The sequence below is a fragment of the Pezoporus wallicus genome, unplaced genomic scaffold, assembly GCF_028554395.1.
Source record: "Pezoporus wallicus isolate ANWC-B61680 ecotype Strahan unplaced genomic scaffold, APGP_CSIRO_Pwel_v1 contig_8372, whole genome shotgun sequence".
In the NCBI taxonomy this organism is placed as follows: Eukaryota; Metazoa; Chordata; class Aves; order Psittaciformes; family Psittacidae; genus Pezoporus; species Pezoporus wallicus.
This window is the reverse complement of record NW_026640907.1, coordinates 143,427-166,183: the sequence shown is the minus strand read 5'-3', so window position 1 is coordinate 166,183 and position 22,757 is coordinate 143,427. Positions and strand designations below refer to the sequence as shown.

At 59.6% G+C, this 22,757-nt stretch overlaps 1 protein-coding gene across 1 annotated transcript in view; it reads right to left on the bottom strand.

Moving 5' to 3' along the window:
• The window catches only part of PDE2A (phosphodiesterase 2A), a 63,043-nt gene extending 46,806 nt beyond the window's left edge, over nucleotides 1–16,237 (bottom strand). The window contains exon 1 of the mRNA XM_057421178.1: nucleotides 15,877–16,237. Coding sequence (XP_057277161.1) covers nucleotides 15,877–15,944 — 68 coding nt within the window. The 5' untranslated portion in view covers nucleotides 15,945–16,237. The remainder of the gene's footprint in view (nucleotides 1–15,876) is intronic.
• Nucleotides 16,238–22,757: the final 6,520 nt, after the last annotated feature.

Genomic DNA, 22,757 nt, shown 5'->3' with positions numbered 1-22,757 from the left:
GCTCTTTCCAGTGGGATGCGGCTGCCAAAGAGTCCTCGGTTCCTTTGGGAAAGGGGTTTGGGAGTCCCAGATGTGCCCCAGTGATCCCAGTGCTGGATCTCAGCAATCCCAGTGTCACATCCCAGCAATCCCAGTGCTGTATCCCAGTGAGTCCTGTACCACACATCCCACCAATCCCAGTCCCATCTCCCAGTAATCCCAGTGCCAGGTGCCAGCAATCCCAGTACTACATCCCAGCAAGCCCAATGCCATGTTCCTGCAATCCCAGGGCTGCATCCCATCGATCCCAATGCCGCATCCCATCAATCCCAATGCCACATCCCAGTGATCCCAGTGCCATGTCCTAGCAACCCAGTACTGCAGCCCAGCAATCCCAGTGCTGGATCCCAGCAATCCCAGTGCTAGAGCTCAGCAATCCCAGTACCACATCCTAGTGCCGTGTCCTAGCGATTGCAGTGCTGCATCCCAGCAATCCCAGTGCTGCATACCAGTGAGCCCCGTGTCACATCCCAGTAATCCCAGTGCCATATCCCAGCAATCCCAGTGCCACATTGCGGAAAGCCCAGTGCCACATCCTAACTATCCCATTGTCCCATCGAACCCAGTGCCATGTCCCAGTGAGCTTAACTCTGCATCCCAGCAATCCCAGTGCCACATTCCAGCAATCCCAGTGCTGCATCCCAGCAATCCCAGTGCCATGCCCTAGCAATCCAGAACCACATCCAGCACTCCCAGTACCACATCCCAGCAAGCCCAGTACTTTATCCCAGCACTCCCAGTGCCAATTCCCAGCAATCCAGGACCACATCCCAGCAGTCCAGTGCTGCATCCCAGCAATCCCAACTCATCGCGCCTCTGTCGGGGCCACCATGGGAAGTGGTGGTGGGGAAATCTCGGGTTTGGATCCACAGGCTGGGAATTCTCTCCTCCAATGTGGCATTTGTGCAGCAGCACCATTAACTCCTGGAACAGGGATGGGATGGAGGGGGTGGGGACCAGGGAGCAGGGATGCAGGGATGGAGGGGATGAGGAGCAGGGATGCAGGGATGGAGGGATGGAGGGGACAAGGACCAGGGAACAGGGATGCAGGGATGGAGGGGATGAGAACCAGGGAGCAGGGATGCAGGGATGGAGGGGATGAGGACCAGGGAGCAGGGATGCAGGGATGGAGGGGATGAGGACCACAGTGCAGGGATGAGATGGAGGGGATGAGGACCAGGGAACAGGGATGCAGGGATGGAGGGGATGAGGACCAGGGAGCAGGGATGCAGGGATGGAGGGGATGAGGACCAGGGAGCAGGGATGCAGGGATGGAGGGGATGAGGACCAGGGAGCAGGGATGCAGGGATGGAGGGGATGAGGACCACAGTGCAGGGATGAGATGGAGGGGATGAGGACCAGGGAACAGGGATGCAGGGATGGAGGGGATGAGGACCAGGGAGCAGGGATGCAGGGATGGTGGGGATGAGGACCACAGTGCTGGGATGAGATGGAGGGGATGAGGACCAGGGAACAGGGATGCAGGGATGGAGGGGATGAGGACCAGGGAACAGGGATGCAGGGATGGAGGGGATGGGGACCAGCGAGCAGGGATGCAGGGATAGAGGAGATGAGGACCACAGTGGAGGGATGAGATGAAGGGGATGAGGACCAGGGAGCAGGAATGCAGGGATGGAGGGGACGAGGACCAGGGAGCAGGGATGAGATGGAGGGGATGAGGACCAGGGAACAGGGATGCGGGGATGGAGGGGATGAGGACCAGGGAACAGGGATGCGGGGTGGAGGGGATGAGGACCACAGTGCAGGGATGGGATGGAGCCACAGGGAGATGCTGATGGACCACAGGAGAACCTGGAGCAAGGGAAGCAGCAAACGCAGGGTGTTTGGGGTATCCATGGGATTCCTGCACATCCTCCTCCATCCTCCAGCACCTGGAGGCCGTCAAACTCCCACACTGGCACCTGCATCCCTGGATTTCACCTTCCCCAGCCTCAAGCCATGATGCAAACCTGTTTACTCCAATCCCAAAGGATTTATCCAGGTGCATCCAAGCGGTGGAGCATGGAACTGAAACAGGGTGCCCCATAGTTAAGCATCACTATGGGATCCATGGGAAGACAGGATGGCAGCAGCTCCGGGTTCATTCCAGCCCTGCACAGTGATGCAGGGAGCTGCAGAATGTGGGAGGTGAGACCAGCCCCGAGGTGCCACAGGGAAGGGGCACGGTGCCACAGGGATGGAACACAGTGATACCAACCCCATGGTGCCACGGGGATGGAGCACAGTGATACCAGCCCTATGGTGCCACAGGGATGGGACACAGTGATACCAGCCCCATGGTGCCACAGGGATGGGACGCAGTGATACCAGCCCCATGGTGCCACAGGGATGGAACACAGTGATACCAGCCCCATGGTGCCACAGGGATGGGACACAGTGATACCAGCCCCATGTGATACCAGCCCCATGGTGCCACAGGGATGGGACACAGTGATACCAGCCCCATGGTGCCACAGGGATGGGACACAGTGATACCAGCCCCATGGTGCCACAGGGATGGGACACAGTGATACCAGCCCCATGGTGCCACAGGGATGGGACACAGTGATACCAGCCCCATGGTGCCACAGGGATGGGACACAGTGATACCAACCCCATGGTGCCACAGGGATGGGACGCAGTGATACCAGGGTGCCACAGGGATGGGACACAGTGATACCAGCCCCATGGTGCCACACCGATGGGACACAGGATACCAGCCCCATGGTGCCAGGCCAGCCCCTGGTGCCACGGGGACAGGACATGGTGCCACTGGTCAGAAGCTGTATTTGCTGAACCAACACCTGGAGCCCCAAGTGCCTCCGTTAAGGAAGGGCTGAGCCCTGTTTGCTCTTCCCAGGTGGTGCCCGCACCGTGAGCACCAGGTCCCTGCGCTGCCAGGCTGGAGGAGCGGCTGCCCTGGGATACCAGGAGCCACAGGAATGCAGCCCGGCTGGTCAGGGGGGCTGGGAAAGCTGGGAGCACTTCGGGATGCAAATCCCCATTCCCATCACACTGCATCCCTGCATCCTGCAAATACCCATTCCCATTGCACTGCATCCCTGCATCCTGCAAAGCCCCATTCCCATTGCACTGCATCCCTGCATCCTGCAAATCCCCATTCCCATTGCACTGCATCCCTGCATTCTGCAAAGCCCCATTCCCATTGCACTGCATCCCTACATCCTGCAAATACCCATTCCCATTGCACTGCATCCCTGCATCCTGCAAATCCCCAATCCCATTGCACTGCATCCCTGCATTCTGCAAAGCCCCATTCCCATTGCACTGCATCCCTACATCCTGCAAATACCCATTCCCATTGCACTGCATCCCTGCATCCTGCAAAGCCCCATTCCCATTGCACTGCATCCCTGCATCCTGCAAATACCCATCCCTGTTGCACTGCATCCCTGCATCCTGCAAATACCCATTCCCATTGCACTGCATCCCTGCAACCTGTAAAGCCCCATTCCCATTGCACTGCATCCCTGCATCCTGCAAATCCCCATTCCCATTGCACTGCATCCCTGCATCCTGCAAATACCCATCCCTGTTACACTGCATCCCTGCATCCTGCAAATACCCATTCCCATTGCACTGCATCCCTGCATCCTGCAAAGCCCCATTCCCATTGCACTGCATCCCTGCATCCTGCAAATCCCCATTCCCATTGCACTGCATCCCTGCATCCTGCAAACACATCCATGCAAATCCTGCAAATACCCATTCCCATTGCACTGCATCCCTGCATCCTGCAAAGCCCCATTCCCATTGCACTGCATCCTGCAAATACCCATCCCTGTTGCATTGCATCCCTGCATCCTGCAAATACCCATTCCCATTGCACTGCATCCTGCAAATCCCCATTCCCATTGCACTGCATCCCTGCATCCGGCAAACCTCATCCCTGTTACACTGCATCCCTGCATCCTGAAAAGCCCCATTCTCATTGCACTGCATACTGCATCCTGCAAATACCCATTCCCATTGCACTGCATCCTGCAAATCCCCATTCCCATTGCACTGCATCCCTGCATCCTGCAAATCCCCATTCCCATCACACTGCATCCCTGCATCCTGCAAATACCCATTCCCATTGCACTGCATCCTGCAAATCCCCATTCCCATTGCACTGCATCCCTGCATCCTGCAAATCCCCATTCCCATTGCACTGCATCCCTGCATCCTGCAAACCTCATCCCTGTTACACTGCATCCCTGCATCCTGCAAAGCCCCATTCTCATTGCACTGCATCCCTGCGTCCTGCAAACCTCATCCCTGTTACACTGCATCCCTGCATCCTGCAAAGCCCCATTCTCATTGCACTGCATCCCTGCATCCTGCAAAGCCCCATTCCCATTGCACTGCATCCCTGCATCCTGCAAATACCCATCCCTGCTGCACTGCATCCCTGCATCCTGCAAACCCCATCCCTGTTACACTGCATCCCTGCATCCTGCAAAGCCCCATTCCCGTTGCCCTGCATCCTGCAAATCCTCATCCCTACTGCGCAGCATCTCTGCATCCTGCAAATCCCTATTGTACAGCATCCCTGTATCCTGGAAACCCCCATCCCTATTGCACTGCATCCCTGCATCCTCCAAATCCCATTCCTGCTACACTGCATCCCTACATCCTGCAAAACCTCATCCCTACTGCACAGCATCCCTGCATCCTGCAAATCCCCATTCCCATTGCATTGCATCCCTGCATCCTGCAAATTCCATCCTGTTTACACTGAATCCCCGTGGCCTACAAATCCCCATCCGCATTGCACAGCACCCCTGAATCCTTCAAATCCCCATTGCTATCGCACAGCACCCCTGCATCCTGCAAACCCCATCCCATTTGCACTTCATCCCTGCATCCCACAAATCCCCATTCCTATTGCGCAGCACACATGCATCCTGCAAATCCCATCCCATTGCACAGCATCCCTGCATCCCGCAAATCCCCATTCCTATTGCACAGCATCCCTGCATCCCACAAATCCCCATTCCCATTGCACAGCATCCCTGCATCCCACAAATCCCCATTCCTATTGCACAGCACCCCTGCATCCCACAAATCCCATCCCATTGCACAGCATCCCTGCATCCCACAAATCCCCATTCCATTGCACAGCATCCCTGCATCCCACAAATCCCCATTCCTATTGCACAGCATCCCTGCATCCCACAAACCCCATCCCATTGCACAGCATCCCTGCATCCCACAAATCCCCATTCCCATTGCACAGCACCCCTGCATCCTGCAAATCCCATCCCATTGCACAGCATCCCTGCATCCCGCAAATCCCATCCCATTGCACAGCATCCCTGCATCCCACAAACCCCATCCCATTGCACAGCATCCCTGCATCCCACAAATCCCCATTCCTATTGCACAGCACCCCTGCATCCTGCAAACCCCATCCCATTTGCACTTCATCCCTGCATCCCACAAATCCCCATTCCCATTGCACAGCACCCCTGCATCCTGCAAATCCCATCCCATTGCACAGCATCCTTGCATCCTACAAACCCCATCCCATTGCACAGCATCCCTGCATCCCACAAACCCCCATTCCTATTGCACAGCATCCCTGCATCCCGCAAATCCCATCCTATTGCACAGCATCCCTGCATCCCACAAATCCCATCCCATTGCACAGCATCCCTGCATCCCACAAATCCCATCCCATTGCACAGCATCCCTGTATCCCACAAATCCCATCCCATCGCACAGCATCCCTGCAACCTGCAAATCCTCATTCCCATCGCACTGCACCCCAAGACACCAGGACCCGGCTCGCTGAAGTGGGGGGGTATCCCTGATCCCCCATCCAACTGTCCCAAGAGGGAACCCTGGGAATGCCGGCTGACAGGAGCTTTGCCTGGCAGCACCAGAGCAGGGAGGAGCCGGGAACGACACGATGCAACCGGCACCCGAGGGAGCCGTGCTCCAGCACCAATCCAGGCAGGAGCCAACGCGCCGTTACCCTGGATCCCTGGGGAATTGTCCTTGGATAGAGGCGGCGGCGCAGACGCTGCCCGCTCATGGTGCGCTTAGGGATGACCGGAGGGAGCTCAGTGCGGCAGCCGGAGGTGGGATTAGCTGCGTCCCGTGATCTTCCCAGGGCTGTTTCCTGGTCCCCCCCCCCTTTTCCAGCTTTTTATTCCCCCCTCTGCCCCCCTTCCCCATCCCAACCAGCCCCGCAGCTCAACCTCCCACCCAGCATCCGCGGTCCCTTCCACCCGCTGCCATCATCATGGGAGCAGAGCAGGACCGCAGCACCCTGCTCTGCTGTCGCTGCCCCATCCCTCCCTGGGAGCAGCAGCAGCCCTGGAGCAGGGATCCAACGGCCTGGAATTCTCACTGGATCCTGGCGGGATTTCCCTGTTAGCACGAGCGAGCCTGGGAACGTGGACCAGCAGAGGAGGGATGGGAATGGGCACGGCCACGAGATGCTGGTGCCTTGAGGGTCCTTAGGGTGCGAGCGGCTCCGTCGGACACCCAGGAGCTTAATAGACCCCCAGCTCTCACGCAATGGGGTGTGATGGGCGCAGCAGTGACAAAGGAGCCCCCTTCCTTTGGTGGCAGCCGTCCCCAGCCCCACCGTGTCCTTTGCAGCGGGGACACAAGTCCTGACGCTGATGGGAAGGCCGGGAAGGCCGGCAGGGACATGTACCATGGGCATGGAGATGCCCCATCCTTCAGTGACATTCCCAGGTCCTACCACTGGGACCATTGCCCCGGCAATGAACCTCAACCCACTTCAGCAGCGTGGCCAGATCCTGCTGGCAATGGGAGCAGCTGGATCGACTGCACTTCCTATGAATGAACGGCTCTCCCGCAGGATGAATGCTGGCTCCGGCTTCCCAGCCACACGGATCCCAGGCACAGAGCACCCATAACGCGTCCCCAGCCCCATCCCTTTATTGGGGTCCCCCCGGCAGGCTCTGCAATGCAAGAGCTGCAGAGCCACGAGGTGAGGATGGAGCGGGGAGGGGTGAAGCACCGAGCGCCCGTGCCGAGCAGGCACATTGCGGGGGGCAGGAGGAGCTGGGGTCTATGGGGAACACAGCGCTCCCCCCTCGGCGCGCTCCCGCTTCCGTGCCCGAGCGATGCCCAAGTGCCTGGTGCTGCAGTCCCAGCCCACGGACCTGCTGTCCCAGCTCCCTGCCAGCGATGGGGAGGGGGGTCCCCAACAGCGCCGCGGCTGCTGCCAAACCCCACCTCCACAGAGCACCCACGCAGCCGGGAGCAGCCCCCACGCCATTCCCAGGGGGAAGAGAGCCCCCCCCTTTCCATCCCTGCGCTCCCATGCAGCGGATCCCGCATCATGGCTGGAGCTTGGGCAGCGCAAGGATGGGACCCAGCATGGGATGCGGCTCGCAAGGTTTGGGAGGGGGACGTGCGAGGCTGCTGGCGCTGGTGTCCCCTCCATCCAGCCCATCCTGCTCCAGCTCTGCAGGGAACAGCATTCCCAGAGGAATCGCGTCCATCTGGTGAGGGCAGGATGGGAAGCAGGTGCCTGGCAGGCAGCCACAGATATTTCCAGGAATGTCATATGCTTGGGAACAGCTACCCCCAAAACCGGAGCCTCTCAATCCCTCCCTAAGCCCTTTGGGTGCGGCAAACCCAGCTCCCACCACGAGCATCACCCACAGCACCCTCCAGAGCAGGGAAAACCAGCACCCAAAGGACACCTCAGTGCCCTCATCCTTCTTTTGGGGAACCCTCAACCCGCATCAGCTGGGCTGGGACTTCCTTTGGGGCTTTCTTATTGCCCAGGTGCCCAACACCATGGTGTCTGACACCGAGCCGGCGCCACAGCCAGCGCTTCCCATGCGCTAAGAGCCGCTCTGTCCCGTGTTCCATGTGTGTCCAGGCTCCAACATTAACAAAACACTCGAGTTTTGGGGATGCGCCCCCAAGTTTTTGCTGCCTCAGCATCCTTCCCGCGCCCGGTGAAGCCATTGGAGGAGGCAGATCCCATCCCTGCTCCAGGGAGGAAGCAGGCTCCTGAGCTGAGCGAGCAGAGGGAGGCTCCAGGGTACCTTGGCCTGGGAGACCCAGCCCTGGTCCTGGTCCTAGCCCTAAGCCTGATCTCAGCCGCAGCCCCAGCTCTGATCCCAACCCTACATATAACAGCCTTAACCGAACCCGAGCTGTAAGCTGAAATGCAATCTGAACCTTACATACAGTTCTGAGCCTGGTGCTAAACATAACCCGAAAGTCAGGCCAAGCACTAAGCATAACCCCAAACTTGGCCCCATCCCTAACCCAAAACCTAACCTTAGCCATACCCCGACCCATATACTAGTTAAGAACTTAGACATAAGACCTATCCTCTAGCCTTCATTCCAACAGCAAAGCGAAATCTAACGATAGCCATAAACCTAACCTTACAACCACTTCTAACCCTAGCCATAAACAGAACCATAAACTGAGGCCAAGCCCTAGAAATAAACCTAACCTTCGACCAAGCCATAAAACTAAACTTAGATTTAACCTTAAACCTACCACTAATCACAAACATAACCCGAGCCCCAAACCGTAGATTTACCCTAAACCTCACTTTAAATTCACCTCCAAACTTAACCCTAATCCTAAACCGAGCCTTAGTACTGACTACAAACCTAAAGCACAACTGAGCCCTAGAACTAAACCTAACCCTAACCTAAGCCCTAACACTACCCCTAACATTACTCCTAACTCTAAACCCTAACACTAACCTCAGCCCTAACCCTAACCCTACCCCAAACACTAACTCTAAACCCAACCCCTAACCTCAGCCTTAAAACTAACCCTACCCCTAACCCTAACACTAACCCTAAATCCTAACCCTAAACCCTAACCCTAACCTCAGCCCTAACACTACCCCTACCCCTACCCTAAACCTAAAACCTACCCCTAACCTCAGCCCTAACCCTACCCCTAACCCTAAACCTAACCCTAACCCTAACGCTAAACCCTACCACTAACCTCAGCCCTAACCCTACCCCTAACCCTAACCCTAACCCTAAACCCTAACCCTAACCTCAGCCCTAACCCTACCTCTAACCCTACCCCTAACCCCAAACCCTAACCCTAACCTCAGCCCTAACCCTACCCCTACCCCTACCCCTAACCCTAACCTCAGCCCTATCCCTAGCCCCACAGCAGCTGCAGGCCAGGCCCATCTGCTCTGCACCTGAGCCCCATCCCATCCCCACACCCCAGTCTCCCACCTGAGGAGCCCCCAGGGTGCTGCAGCAGGACCAGGAGGGTCCCCCCCATCCCGCAGCTCCCCTGCCCAGCCACGCTCAGGACCAGAGAGCCTGGGGCTGCAGGTCCCGGCTCCCAGGCAGCGACAAGAGGCTCCTCCGGGATGTGCCCGCACCCTGCGCGAGCTGGCACCAGCACCTCTTCCTGGGGGAAGGATGCTGCCGGCGCCCGGCTTGTGTGAGCACGGGGAAAAGCCTCATTCCTTCGGGAGAGCAAGGGCGAGCGGGGCAGCACCCATGGCCCGTGGCCTCCTGGCCGGGCTCCAGCCGAGTGACAGCTCAAGGATCCGGCCTGGCTGCGGCACAGGGACGTGGGGTTATCCCTTTGCAGGGAATAAACCCCAGTGTGTGAACTGCTGTAGAGCCTTAGGGGCATCCCGGTTCCACTCCATGGGGAGAAGAGGCTCTGGATAGGGATGGAGCGTCACCCCCCAGAGAGGACCATCAGCATCTTCACCCCATAGCAACCAGCTACGGAACCTCAGGGACGTGGATGGTCCCCTTCCAACCTTCCCAACCCACCTGCATCTTCACCCCATAGCAACCAGCTATGGAACCTCAGGGACATGGATGGTCCCCTTCCAACCTTCCCAACCCACCTGCATCTTCACCCCATAGCAACCAGCTATGGAACCTCAGGGACGTGGATAGTCCCCTTCCAACCTTCCCAACCCACCTGCATCTTCACCCCATAGCAACCAGCTATGGAACCTCAGGGACATGGATGGTCCCCTTCCAACCTTCCCAACCCACCTGCATCTTCACCCTGCACCAAGCAGCTACGGAACCTCAGGGACATGGATGGTCCCTTTCCAACCTTCCCAACCCACCTGCATCTTCACCCCATAGCAACCAGCTACGGAGCCTCAGGGACATGGATGGTCCCCTTCCAACCTTCCCAACCCACCTGCATCTTCACCCCATAGCAACCAGCTATGGAACCTCAGGGACGTGAATGGTCCCCTTCCAACCTTCCCAACCCACCTGCATCTTCACCCAATAGCAACCAGCTATGGAACCTCAGGGACATGGATGGTCCCCTTCCAACCTTCCCAACCCACCTGCATCTTCACCCCATAGCAACCAGCTATGGAACCTCAGGGACGCGGATGGTCCCTTTCCAACCTTCCCAACCCACCTGCATCTTCACCCCATAGCAACCAGCTACGGAACCTCAGGGACGTGGATGGTCCCTTTCCAACCTTCCCAACCCACCTGCATCTTCACCCTGCACCAACCAGCTACGGAACCTCAGGGACGTGGATGGTCCCCTTCCAACCTTCCCAACCCACCTGCATCTTCACCCCATAGCAACCAGCTATGGAACCTCAGGGACATGGATGGTCCCCTTCCAACCTTCCCAACCCACCTGCATCTTCACCCCATAGCAACCAGCTATGGAACCTCAGGGACATGGATGGTCCCTTTCCAACCTTCCCAACCCACCTGCATCTTCACCCTGCACCAACCAGCTATGGAACCTCAGGGACATGGATGGTCCCTTTCCAACCTTCCCAACCCACCTGCATCTTCACCCCATAGCAACCAGCTATGGAACCTCAGGGACATGGAGGGTCCCTTTCCAACCTTCCCAACCCACCTGCATCTTCACCCTGCACCAACCAGCTATGGAACCTCAGGGACATGGATGGTCCCTTTCCAACCTTCCCAACCCACCTGCATCTTCACCCCATAGCAACCAGCTATGGAACCTCAGGGACATGGAGGGTCCCTTTCCAACCTTCCCAACCCACCTGCATCTTCACCCTGCACCAACCAGCTACGGAACCTCAGGGACATGGATGGTCCCCTTCCAACCTTCCCAACCCACCTGCATCTTCACCCTGCACCAAGCAGATACAGAACCTCAGGGACATGGATGGTCCCTTTCCAACCTTCCCAACCCACCTGCATCTTCACCCCATAGCAACCAGCTATGGAACCTCAGGGACGTGGATGGTCCCCTTCCATCCTTCCCAACCCACCTGCATCTTCACCCCATAGCAACCAGCTATGGAACCTCAGGGACATGGATGGTCCCCTTCCAACCTTCCCAACCCACCTGCATCTTCACCCCATAGCAACCAGCTATGGAACCTCAGGGACATGGATGGTCCCTTTCCAACCTTCCCAACCCACCTGCATCTTCACCCCATAGCAACCAGCTATGGAACCTCAGGGACGTGGATGGTCCCCTTCCATCCTTCCCAACCCACCTGCATCTTCACCCCATAGCAACCAGCTATGGAACCTCAGGGACGTGGATGGTCCCCTTCCATCCTTCCCAACCCACCTGCCTCCGGGCAAGGGGTGCGCAGCCAACACAGCTCAATGACTGAAGGAAGGGGGGTGGATAAAAGCCCTCCATCAGTCTTCTCCTTTCAAATGCTCATTATAAATAGCTCCTCGGTGTGTTCTGAGTCACCCAGCTGAAACGTGCAAGCTAATAACCAACTGGGAAGTGATTCCAAGCCAGGGAATGGGAGGATTCTGGCAAAGTCATCACTCCTGTGCCAGCGCTGCACCGGCACTTGCTGGTTGTGTTTTCCCTCCTTAGGTATCACAAACCTCCGCTGCGTCTGGTGAGCAGAGGGCTTTGGGGGTGCTGGGACACGTGGTGAGTCCATCCGCATGAGGACAAGCCCCGAACTCCCTTTATTCCCAGCCAGAAGAGCCAGGGTTTAATATTTCCCATGGGAAACGCGCCCATCCGAAACCATCTTTCTTCTTCTGTATGATTTCTGATAGGAAGGACAAACGAAGAGAGACCAGAAGGTCTGCACCCACCCACAGCATTCCCGCATGCTCTCAAGCCATCCTTCTGCACCTCTTCCTCCCCACATCGGCTTTGGATTTGGGGATGGGAGCGGGAGCAAGGGCTGCTAACGATGCCAACCAACCCACCCCTGGGCCGCTCCAGAGCCGAATCCCACAGCCTGCTGTGCTAACCCATCCCTTGAGGGTGGTACCTGGCGACAAGGCTTGGGGCCACTTTCCCCACCATGGACCAGCAACAGCTTCCTGAGACCCCCAATCCACACTCCAACCCCCCCCCCCCCCAGACAGCAAACCTTGGGGTCACCCATCACCCATTGCATGAAAGCACCCCCCACCCTTGACACTGGGATGGGGGCAGCCGCCAGGGTACCACTGCCTGCGCTCTGCCTGCTCTCCATCACCTAAACTCCCCTTTACTGGGTGTGATGGAGCCGCAGCAGCAGCCGCAGCATCTCCCAGCGCTCTGCATCCCCCTCGCTCCCCCCTGCCTCCATTCAGACCCATCCATTAAGGACAGCTCAGCCCTTTGAAGGAGAAAGCTGGACAAGCAGAAGGTCCCAAGGCCCTGCCTGCACTTCTGGCTGCAGCCCAGCGCCAGCCACGTGGGAGCTGGGAAAGAGACAAAGCAAAAGCAGGGACCGAGGTCGGAGGAGAGCGCTGCTGCAGCCAGGGAATCCTGCATCCCGCATGGAGGAGCGGCCGCAGCGCTGCCTGCTCCGGGTGGGTGCTCGTCCTCCTGCAGCTCATGACACTGAAAGCACTTGCTGCTCTGAAATGGGGGGGGGGGGGGGGGGAGGGTGAGCTCCTGGATGGGTCCTCCCCACCCAAGGGACCGCTCCAGGTTTGGAGATGTGCAGGGTGCCAGGAGCTCCCCCTCCATCCTCTCTGAGCTCCAGGGTGAGGGGATGCAGAAGTGCCCCCCCCACACAGCTCCCAGTGGATGCACCAGCACCAGGCTGGGCAAAAGGTGCAGGGTGGGCCTGCGCTCGGCCTTGCTGATGTCTGTAGACCTCCAAAAGGTGCCTGGACTGCTCCACCACTTGGATGCTCTCCTGCATCCCAGCCGGTGCTGCGCCATGGGTACCAGAGCAAGCCATGGGATGGTTTGGGTTGGATAGGACTTTTTAAGGTCCAGGACCTGAAGGAAGCAGCAACCAGGTGGGTACATCAGGGGGGTAAAATGGGGATGGTTCATTACACATGGCCCCTGCGTGAGCCTTGATGGGGACACACTGTCCAAGTCCTGGTATCAACCTAGGGACACACTGCCTGCGTCCTGTATTAACCTGGGGATGCAGCGTCTGGGATAACCGGCACTCAGACCAACACACGTCCTTTACGGAGGGGATAAAGATGCCTCCTTATCCCATGGCAGGACACTGGTCTCTTCCCGCTCCTGGACACTCATCCGGGCAGGATGGAGCCCTCATCCCAGCTGCGGCCAAGCCACGGTCCCTCCTCCATCACGTGCCTGGCACCGACGCTGTCACCAAACCAGCGCCAAGCCCGGCAGCCCTTGCCCAGTTCACACATCCCCACGCCTGCTCCCACCAGCGGGAAGAGCCGGATGAGGCCTCTTTCCGAAGGAAGCCTTGACCTGTGCCCAGGCTCCGCCGCGCCTGCGGGGCTGCTCAGAGCATCCTCTCCTCCTGCGTGCTCTCAATGCGCAGAGCTCAGCTGCGGCTCCCCCAGCCCCTGGCTGCTGTCAGATGCTGTGAGCGCAGCAGCTCCGGGCACCCCAGCATCCCACCCGCCCGTAACCGGGTCAGGAGCCGCTGCCGGGGGGGAAAGGAGGAAGAAACGGCTTTAAACGTGACCTGGATAATGCAGGATGGCGCTTGAGTGGCTGCCAGCGACGCTGCCCTGCGAGGAAACCTCATCCACCACGCACGTGGGTAGACCTGGCCCACCGCTGCATCCCGGCCCCATGCAGCATTCCCAGCGTGCTGTGAGGGCGGGAGCAGCTTCGCTGGGATCTGCTGGCAGCAAGCAGGCAGAGCCAGCGGGAAACAACACAGGCAGGGAGCAGGCAGCATCACCCCGGCCTCACGGGGACACCCATGTGCAAAGGGCATCGCCGGAAAGCGCTTAGGAAGCTTTTCCAGCCCTATATATCCCCCAGGATGTGCGGGAACAGGGATAAGCATCTAGGAAAGACACGGGGTTGTATCCTGGGTGAAGGGGAAAGCATCTCATCTCACCATCCCTGCCCTGGGCGGCTCGAGAGGTGCAGCAATCCAGCTACACTCAAGTAGCATCCACCATTCTTAAAGCCATTAAACAGGAGCTGCAAGTCAGCAGCGGCATTCCAGCCGGAGGGAACATGAGGATGGCAATGGCATTTCAAGACCTTTGTGTGCTGTGCTTAAAGAAAAGGACACGGGCACATGTGGTGGCAGCAGCATGAAAGGATCTCTGCAGGGAACAAAGCGCACACAGCACCGGCGAGAGCAGGGGGGAAGGATGCTGCCCGCAGAGGCTGGATCCAGCACCCACAGCAGGGGGGGATCAGCAGCTCCTGATGGCCTTTGGAAGGTGGATCTGAGCCCCACGCCACCACAGGCAGGAGATGCTGGAGGCTATTCTAGAGCCAGGCAGACTTGGCATCCAAAGGTCACCTCGTGAAGGTGCGAAAAGCTGGGGATGCCGGAGGGAAATAGGTGGGGATGAGGCAGGAGCGGGCGGCAGCTTCCCTTGTGCCCTGATGGCCCTGGAATCACATCAAGCACCCGCTCCAGGAGCCCTGAGGATGCTCCCAGGCACATCCCCATGAGGGATGCAGTGCTGGGAGCGGCGGTCCCGGCTGCCGAGCCAGTGCTTGAGCATGTGGAGCTGAGATGCACCCGTCAGACAAAGGAATCCAAGCACCCAGCAGCTTCCCTCCTCATCCCCTTACACCCTCATCCCATTCCCACCGGATCAGCCCATCCCTTTGGCAATGAGGGGTCTGATCCCAGCAACCGCTGGGGTGGGAAACAAGGGGTAGGGAGCACCCGATATCTCTGGATACCCGGGAAGCAGAGCACCCACGTACTGCAAACCGCCTGCGCACAGCAGTGGAGCCTCGTGAGTGCTCCATACACACACAGACACAGAGCCGGGGATCTCGGCCATCCCGAGCCACGGTGATGGGAATCGAGGCATCGCACGCTTCCCGTTAGCCAGCTCTGCCCCTCTCCCCACGTGGGCTCTCCAGAGCATCACCCTGCACGGCTGGAAGCGAGCACTGTCATCCCTCAGCAAGGTCACCCCCTGCGAGCCCCTCATTCCTGCGCTGTGGAATGAGATCCCCCCTGATCCCCCCGTCCCACCCCACCGCATGGGATCAGCAGCACCGGGACCCCCAGACCTGTTGCGTGGGGTGGGTGTGCAGGGGGATGGCTCCTCCTGCCATGCGTGGAGCCACCGAAGCCACGATGCCGAGGCCTGACCAGCATTTCACTAAGTCACCCACATCCCCCCCAGCTCACTGCCAGGCCAGGAGCCTGCTGCTCCCATGGGAAACCACCGCGGGGTTACAGGGAACATATAAGGGGGGGTCAGCAGGGAAAAGGGGAGATGCTGCTGACAGCGGCGCTCCCGCACAGCATCACCCATCAGTGATGCCCTGCCCTGGGCTCACACAGTGAGGAACTGAGGGGGGGTCGCAGCCTGTAATCCCCCTGCACCCCAGGCGGGAGGAGGAACTTTTCCCCTCTCCGCGATGTCTCCCTCTCGCCTTCGCGCAGCCTCTCCCCCCCCCGGAGCATCGCTCCCTCCCGGCGTGGTCCCCCCCAGTCCCCGGTGCCGGCGGGAGGGGACTCACAGGTCAGACGCAGCCGCCTGGTACGGCTGGCTCCGGCAGAGGATGGAGTGTCCGCAGCCCTGCCCCATGGCTCCGCATGCTTCGGCGGCCGGCGGGGGCTCGGAGAGGGGCTGCGGGCAACGCGGAGCCGCCGCTGCGCCCGGTTCTCGGTGCTGACGGGGAGCGGAGCCCGCTGCTGTCAACCGAGCCCGATGCAGCGCGCCGAGGCGTGCGGGAGGGGAGGGCGGAGAGGCGCGGGGGGAGGCCGGGGGAAGAAACGCCGCTGATTGACGGCGCCGCTGCGGCTCCGCGGGGCTGGGCGGGGGCCGGAGCCGTTCCCGCGGAGGGGCCGAAGGGGTCCGCACCTGCCTCCGGCTGCCGCCCGCCCTGGGCCGCGCCCGGCCTCGCCCGCAGCGCCGCCCCGCTCCGGGGGGACACCGCCTTTGTCTAGTAAGGAGCGCGCTGGCCCTGCCCGCCCCGCGCTCCCCGCGGCGGCAGCGGGTCCTGCTGGGCACCGCAAGCGCCCGTCTGCCCGGCTTCTGCCCCGGGGGACATCGGGCAGCACAGAGCGGTGCTGGGCAGTACAGGACAATGCTGGGCAGCACAGAGCGGTGCTGGGCAGCACAGAGCGGTGCTGAGCAGTACAGGGCAATGCTGGGCAGTACAGGGCAATGCTGGGCAGCACAGAGCGGTGCTGGGCAGCACAGAGCGGTGCTGAGCAGTACAGGGCAATGCTGGGCAGTACAGGGCAATGCTGGGCAGCACAGAGCGGTGCTGGGCAGTACAGGGCAATGCTGGGCAGCACAGAGCGGTGCTGGGCAGCACAGAGCGGTGCTGGGCAGTACAGGGCAATGCTGGGCAGCACAGAGCGGTGCTGGGCAGCACAGAGCGGTGCTGGGCAGCACAGAGAGATGCTGGGCAGTACAGGGCAATGCTGGGCAGCACAGAGCGGTGCTGGGCAGCACAGAGAGATGCTGGGCAGTACAGGGCAATGCTGGGCAGCACAGAGCGGTGCTGGGCAGCACAGAGCGGTGCTGAGCAGTACAGGGCAATGCTGGGCAGCACAGAGCGGTGCTGGGCAGCACAGAGCGGTGCTGGGCAGTACAGGGCAATGCTGGGCAGCACAGAGCGGTGCTGGGCAGCACAGAGCGGTGCTGAGCAGTACAGGGCAATGCTGGGCAGTACAGGGCAATGCTGGGCAGCACAGAGCGGTGCTGGGCAGCACAGAGCGATACTGAGCAGCACAGAGCGGTGCTGGGCAGCACAGAGAGATGCTGGGCAGTACAGGGCAATGCTGGGCAGCACAGAGCGGTGCTGGGGAGTACAGAGCGGTGCTGGGCAGTACAGGGCAATGCTGGGCAGCACAGAGAGGTGCTGGGCAGCACAGAGAGATGCTGGGCAGCTCAAGCAATGCTGTGCAGCACAGAGTGATGCTGAGCAGCACAGGGCAATGCTGGGCAGTACAGAGCGATGCTGGGCAGCACAGAGATATTCTGGGCAGCTCAAGCAATGCCGGGCAGCACAGAGTGATGCTCAGCAGCACTGGTTTTGCAGGCAAGTCCCTGCCCCAGGGCAGCACCAGACCCACAAGCAGGTGCCTTGCGCATGGGCACCAGGCAGCATCAAGCAGTATGGAGCAGTAGTGGCCCTCAGGCAGGTCCCTGCCCCAGGGGAACTGGGCAGCAGTAGGTAGCACCCGACCTGCGAGCAGGTTCCTTTCCCAAGGGTGCTGGGTGGCATCGAGCAGTATTAGAAAATCATGGAATCATGGAATCAGCCGGGTTGGGAAAGAGCTTCAGGACCATCCAGTGCAACCATTGCCCCATGGCCACCACTGCCCCATGGCACTGAGGCCTCGTCTCCACGGGGTGTGAACCCTTGCAGGGCCGGTGCCTGCAGCCCTGCCCTGGGCAGCCTGTTCCAATGCCTGAGCACCCTCTGGGGCAGGAATTGTTCCTCAGCTCCATCTAAACCTGCCCTGGGGCAGCTTGAGGCCGGTTCCTCTTGTCCCATCCCTTGTTCCTTGGGAGCAGACAAGCAATAGACAGCAGTGCCCGGCAGGCAGGTCCCCACCAGGGCAGCAGGTCCCACCCCAGGCAGGAGGAGCCGGAGCCTCCCATGTGCCTGCAGCATCGCTCCATGCCTGTGCCCCCGCTGCCACCTCCCGAATGAGCGCAGCTTCCCCCGGGAGCCTCACTGAGCACGGAGCCCTCTGCACGCGTGCAGCACCGGCACCGGGCACCGATGGCTTGGAGGAGCAGATGTGGTGTCCATGGGTTTATCCCCCACAAGCACACTGGGATCTCCTGCCCTGGGCCTCCTGGAGCCACAAGGTGTCAGGGAGAGCATGGAACACGCACCCTGTGCTGTGAGCGCTGCCAGGGATGGGGCAGCCACAGCTTCTCTGGGCACCCTGTGCCAGCGCCTCAGCACCCTCCCAGGGAAGAGCTTCTGCCTAAGAGCTCAGCTCAGTCTCCCCTCGGGCAGGTTCAAGCCATTCCCCTTGGCCTGGCCCTACAGGCCCTTGTCCCAAGCCCCTCTCCAGCTTTCCTGCAGCCCCTTTAGGCACTGGAGCTGCTCTAAGGTCTCCCCTTCACGCCTTAGTAAAGGGGGAGAATCCCTTCCCTGAGCTGCTGTTCACACTCTGGGGGTGCAGCCCAGGACGTGGCTGGTTTCTGGGCTGCAGGCACACATTGAAGCCATTGAACATCACGAGGTTCTATGGTCCCACCTCTCCAGCCACCCCGCTGTTGCTCCCCCATCCCATGTGAAGCCAGGAGCATCCCTCTGGTCCTCAGCTCAGCAGCATCTCTCTGTGGGTGTCTGCATCCTCCACACACTCGCTGTCTGCTCCGCTCTGCACCAACCCACACCCCCAGGCTGGGAGCTCGGCTTCATGGCAGGAGGTGGTTGCACCAAAAGCAGCTGGTTTGGTTGCTCCCCAGTAGCCTTGCAGCGATCCAGCCCTCCGGGGTCACTGCTTCCATGGGGAGAGGGGCGGGATGTGCTTTGTAACTGCTGGGGGTACGCTGCTGCTGCCCTGCTCCGTGCTGAGCCCACGTGAAGAGCAGCAATAGTTATTAAGAGATTTGCACTCAAATCACATCAGTCCCTGTCAGATTCACATGGATTAATATCCCCATGGTCTCCAGAAATAGGCCGAGTAACGCATCCATTACTGAGAGCCCCTGCCTGCCTTGGCCAGGGGAGGAAACCGAGGGCCAGATCCAGGATGCCTTGCCCAGATTTCACCCCAGGAGCTGATGGCAGAGCCAGGGCTCATCTGGGGTTATTTTAAGGGCCATCACTTTGACCATGGAATCCTGGAATGGGTTGGGATGAAGGGACCTTAAAGCTCCTCCATTCCCAACCCCTGCCCTGGGCAGGGACCCCTTCCATAGAGCAGCTTGCTCCAAGCCCCTGTGTCCAACCTGGCCTTGAGCACTGCCAGGGATGGAGCAGCCACAGCTCCTCTGGATGCCACGATCCTCCTGACATCAGTGCAATGTCCCCACTCTGGGTGGGACCCTGGGTGCTTATGAAGCCAGGCACCAGCGCAGCTTCTTGGGTGCTTCCAAGCAGGGATTTGTGTGGAAAACACCCAAATTATTCATGGAATTTCCCATTTTCCCGATTTTTGCATTATTCATTGAATGCTTCCAAACATTATGGAAGCTCTGGGATGGCTCCACCAGGTTCTTCCAGTTCCTCAGCACCGAGACCCCTGGGGCTGCACACACTGAAAGGAGGAACCGCGTCTCCAAGGACAGAGCCTGCGCTGCTGTTGGCAGAAGCTGCTTGGATACGGGGCTGAGCTCTCTCCTGAGGAGGAAACAGCACAGAGCAATGTGGGGAGGAGAAAACCACCTCTGTGAGCACCAGGAGCAACGTTAGAGAAGGGAGAGCGCCGGGAACCACATGGAAGGGTTCACGGGAGGATGCTGGCATGTGGTGGTCCCTGCCCGCATCTGCGGATGGACCTGGTGGGCCTTGCACCCCGATGTGCTCTGACCTTCTCCGCTGGGATTGGGAATGTGGGAATGGCTTGAACCTACCCGAGGGGAGGCTGAGCTGAGCTCTTAGGCAGAAGCTCTTCCCTGTGAGGGTGCTGAGGCGCTGGCACAGGGTGCCCAGAGAAGCTGTGGCTGCCCCATCCCTGGCAGTGTTCAAGGCCAGCTTGGACACAGGGGCTTGGAGCAAGCTCAGGCCCCCACGGACCTGGAACTGATCCTGGCTGCTGGAAATCCATGGGGTTGGCATCGCCATGGCATACAGGGACATTAGAGCGGGGCTGTGGTGCAGGCGCGAGGCCTTGGTGATGGCCAGCAAGACCCACCAAGAAACCTTCTCCAGGAGCATCCAAAGGGCAAACCTTACCCCAGCGTCCTGCAGCTTAAGGCTCTTCCCAGCCCTATGGAAGGAGAAGGTCCTGGGAGGATCCAGCACAGCAAATCCCTCTTGTTCCTCCCCACATTCCGTGCTGGCTGCAGTGAACACGATTCCAGCGCAGCTCATGGCAGCTCCGCTCTGGCTCCTGACGCTGCTCCATGTCTTTATCTCCTGTCAGGAAGATGAAGCGCTGCCGCCTTCCAAAGGCATCATTCCAGGTCCGTGCCCTCGTGTGGGTGTTTGTGGTGTGAATGTGAAACGAGCCTCGAGCTCAGCTCCTGCAGCGCCTCCTCGGCTGCGGGATGCAGGTCTTTGAGCTCTCGATAACCACCGACGGTCCCTGGGTGCTCGCTGTGCGGGTACCGGCAGCATCCCGCTCATGGGGATGGGTTTGGTGGCACAAAGCAGCTTCCTCACAAGATGCTCTCCCTACAGCATCACTGCACCCCCTCCCCAGAGCTCTGAGCTCCAGGGAGCAACGGGCTCCTCTCTCTTCCTGCAGGGATGCCCCAGCGGAGCAGCCCGGGATGCTCCCAGGGACCACACGCTGCTCCCCTGCTTCCAGGCCGTCAGAGGAACATGGGATGGGTTGGGATGAAGGGAGCCCAAAGCTCCCCCAGTTCCAACCCCCTGCCATGTGCAGAGACACCTTCCACTAGAGCAGCTTGCTCCAATCCCATCAGGATATGGATATATCCCTAGGTATCCCCAGTATTCCCACCAATGGAAGCACTGGTCCTGTCGTGCCTGTACAAATGCCCCCCAGAAAGTTCCAATTCCAGGAAGCTGGGCGTTGTTTCCCCCTCTCTCTGCTTGTGCCACGCTCACAACCCCAAAGAGCTTTTCCGAGGAGGAAGAAAAGAGCGGAATGGAGAAAAGCTTTTCCATTTTCCTTGACATTTATCCCGGGACCAGAAAAAGAACAGAAAACAACCCCCGGAGGAGCCCGGAGCCTTGGGTTTTATCGCAAGGTCAGAACAAGCTGTTCTCAAAGCAGGAAATCAGCGGAAAGGAATCCTCAGTGAGGAGGGAAACGGTTGCCTGTGCCTGCAGGTGCAGCTCTGCTGGCGTGGGCAGAGCACGGACAGGGCCCCCAGGTACTTCGGGGCAGGGATGGGGACCCCAGGGAGCTGCTTGGAGGGTGTTTGGCTGCATCCCGGTAGCCAGCATGAGGATAGTGATGCAGGAAGAGGTGGGATTGATGCTGGTTCTCACTGGTACCCATCCCATTGCCTTTCACAGAGCAAGTGGGGATAAAGGGACAAAGGGGATGTGGTGGCTGCCCCATCCCTGGCAGTGCTCAAGGCCACGTTGGACACAGGGGCTTGGAGCAAGCTGCTCTATGGAAGGGGTCCCTGCCCGTGGCAGGGGTTGGGGCTGGAGGAGCTTTAAGGTCCCTTCAACCCAACCCATCCCATGAGCACGTGCTGGGGGCAATGGAGCAGCGCTGTGATCCCGGCAGCCGAGGAAGCGGCTGATGGAAAGATCCTCTGATAAGGGAAGGGAAATGAAAGCTCGTGTGGAGGGGAGAGAAACCCTGCTTCCCTCCAGCCCCAGCGCTGGCGGGAGCTCTGTGCTCACCGCGGAGCATCACCCCGCTCATGGCCGTCAGTAAATCCCCCACCTTGATTTGATCTCAGCACCCCTGATCGTGCCCTTGTCCATCCCGAGCTGCAGGAAGCAGAGCGGATCCCACCCTCTCCCGGCCGTGCAGACCTGCCCTGGGCCGGTGCTGCAGCCATGGGAGAGGCAGCGGGAGAGCCACTGTTGGGGATGGAGCATCCCAAAAGGTCCAGGAAGGGGCTTGGGAAGCTTGGTGGGGGTAAGGGGGGTGTGAAAGTGGATTGGAGGGAGAAGGGAAAGGATGGGAAAGAAGGAAAAGAAATGGAAAGGGAAGGATGGGGAGGGGGAAGGGGAAAGTGGAAAGGGGGGAAAGGGAAAAATGAAGGGGAAAGATGGGGAATGCAAAGAGGAAGGGGAAGGGGAAAGAGGGGAAAAGAAATGGAAAGGGAGGGATGGGGAATGCAATGAGGAAGGGAAAAGGAAAGAAGGAGAAAGGAAAGGATGAGGAAGGGAAGGGGAGACTAGGAGTGGGACTGGGAAGGGAAAGGGAAAAGAAGGAAAAAGGAGAAGGGGAAAGGAGGGGACAGAGAAGGACAGGAAGGGTAGAGGAGGAAGGGGAAGGATGAAGGGAAAAGGGGGAAGGAGAAGGAGAGAAGGGAAAAGGGAAGGGGCAGGGATGTGCTTGCTCACAGCACAGCCTCAGCCCCCCTCCATCACCCCCCCTCGCTGAAGGGGGCAGCAGGAGCGCGGCTGTCACTGAGCCTGCCCCGGGCTGCGCCGTGTCCTGCCCGGTCCCATCCATCAGCTGGGAGCCGGGAGCGGACAGGGACCGGCCGGCTCCATCGCCCCACGGAGCCCCACGGGTGCCCTTGCCCCGGGGCAGCCTCTGCCCCCCTTCCTTTTCCAGCCTCGCGTCATCACCCATCAGATCCCACATCCCTCTGACGTGT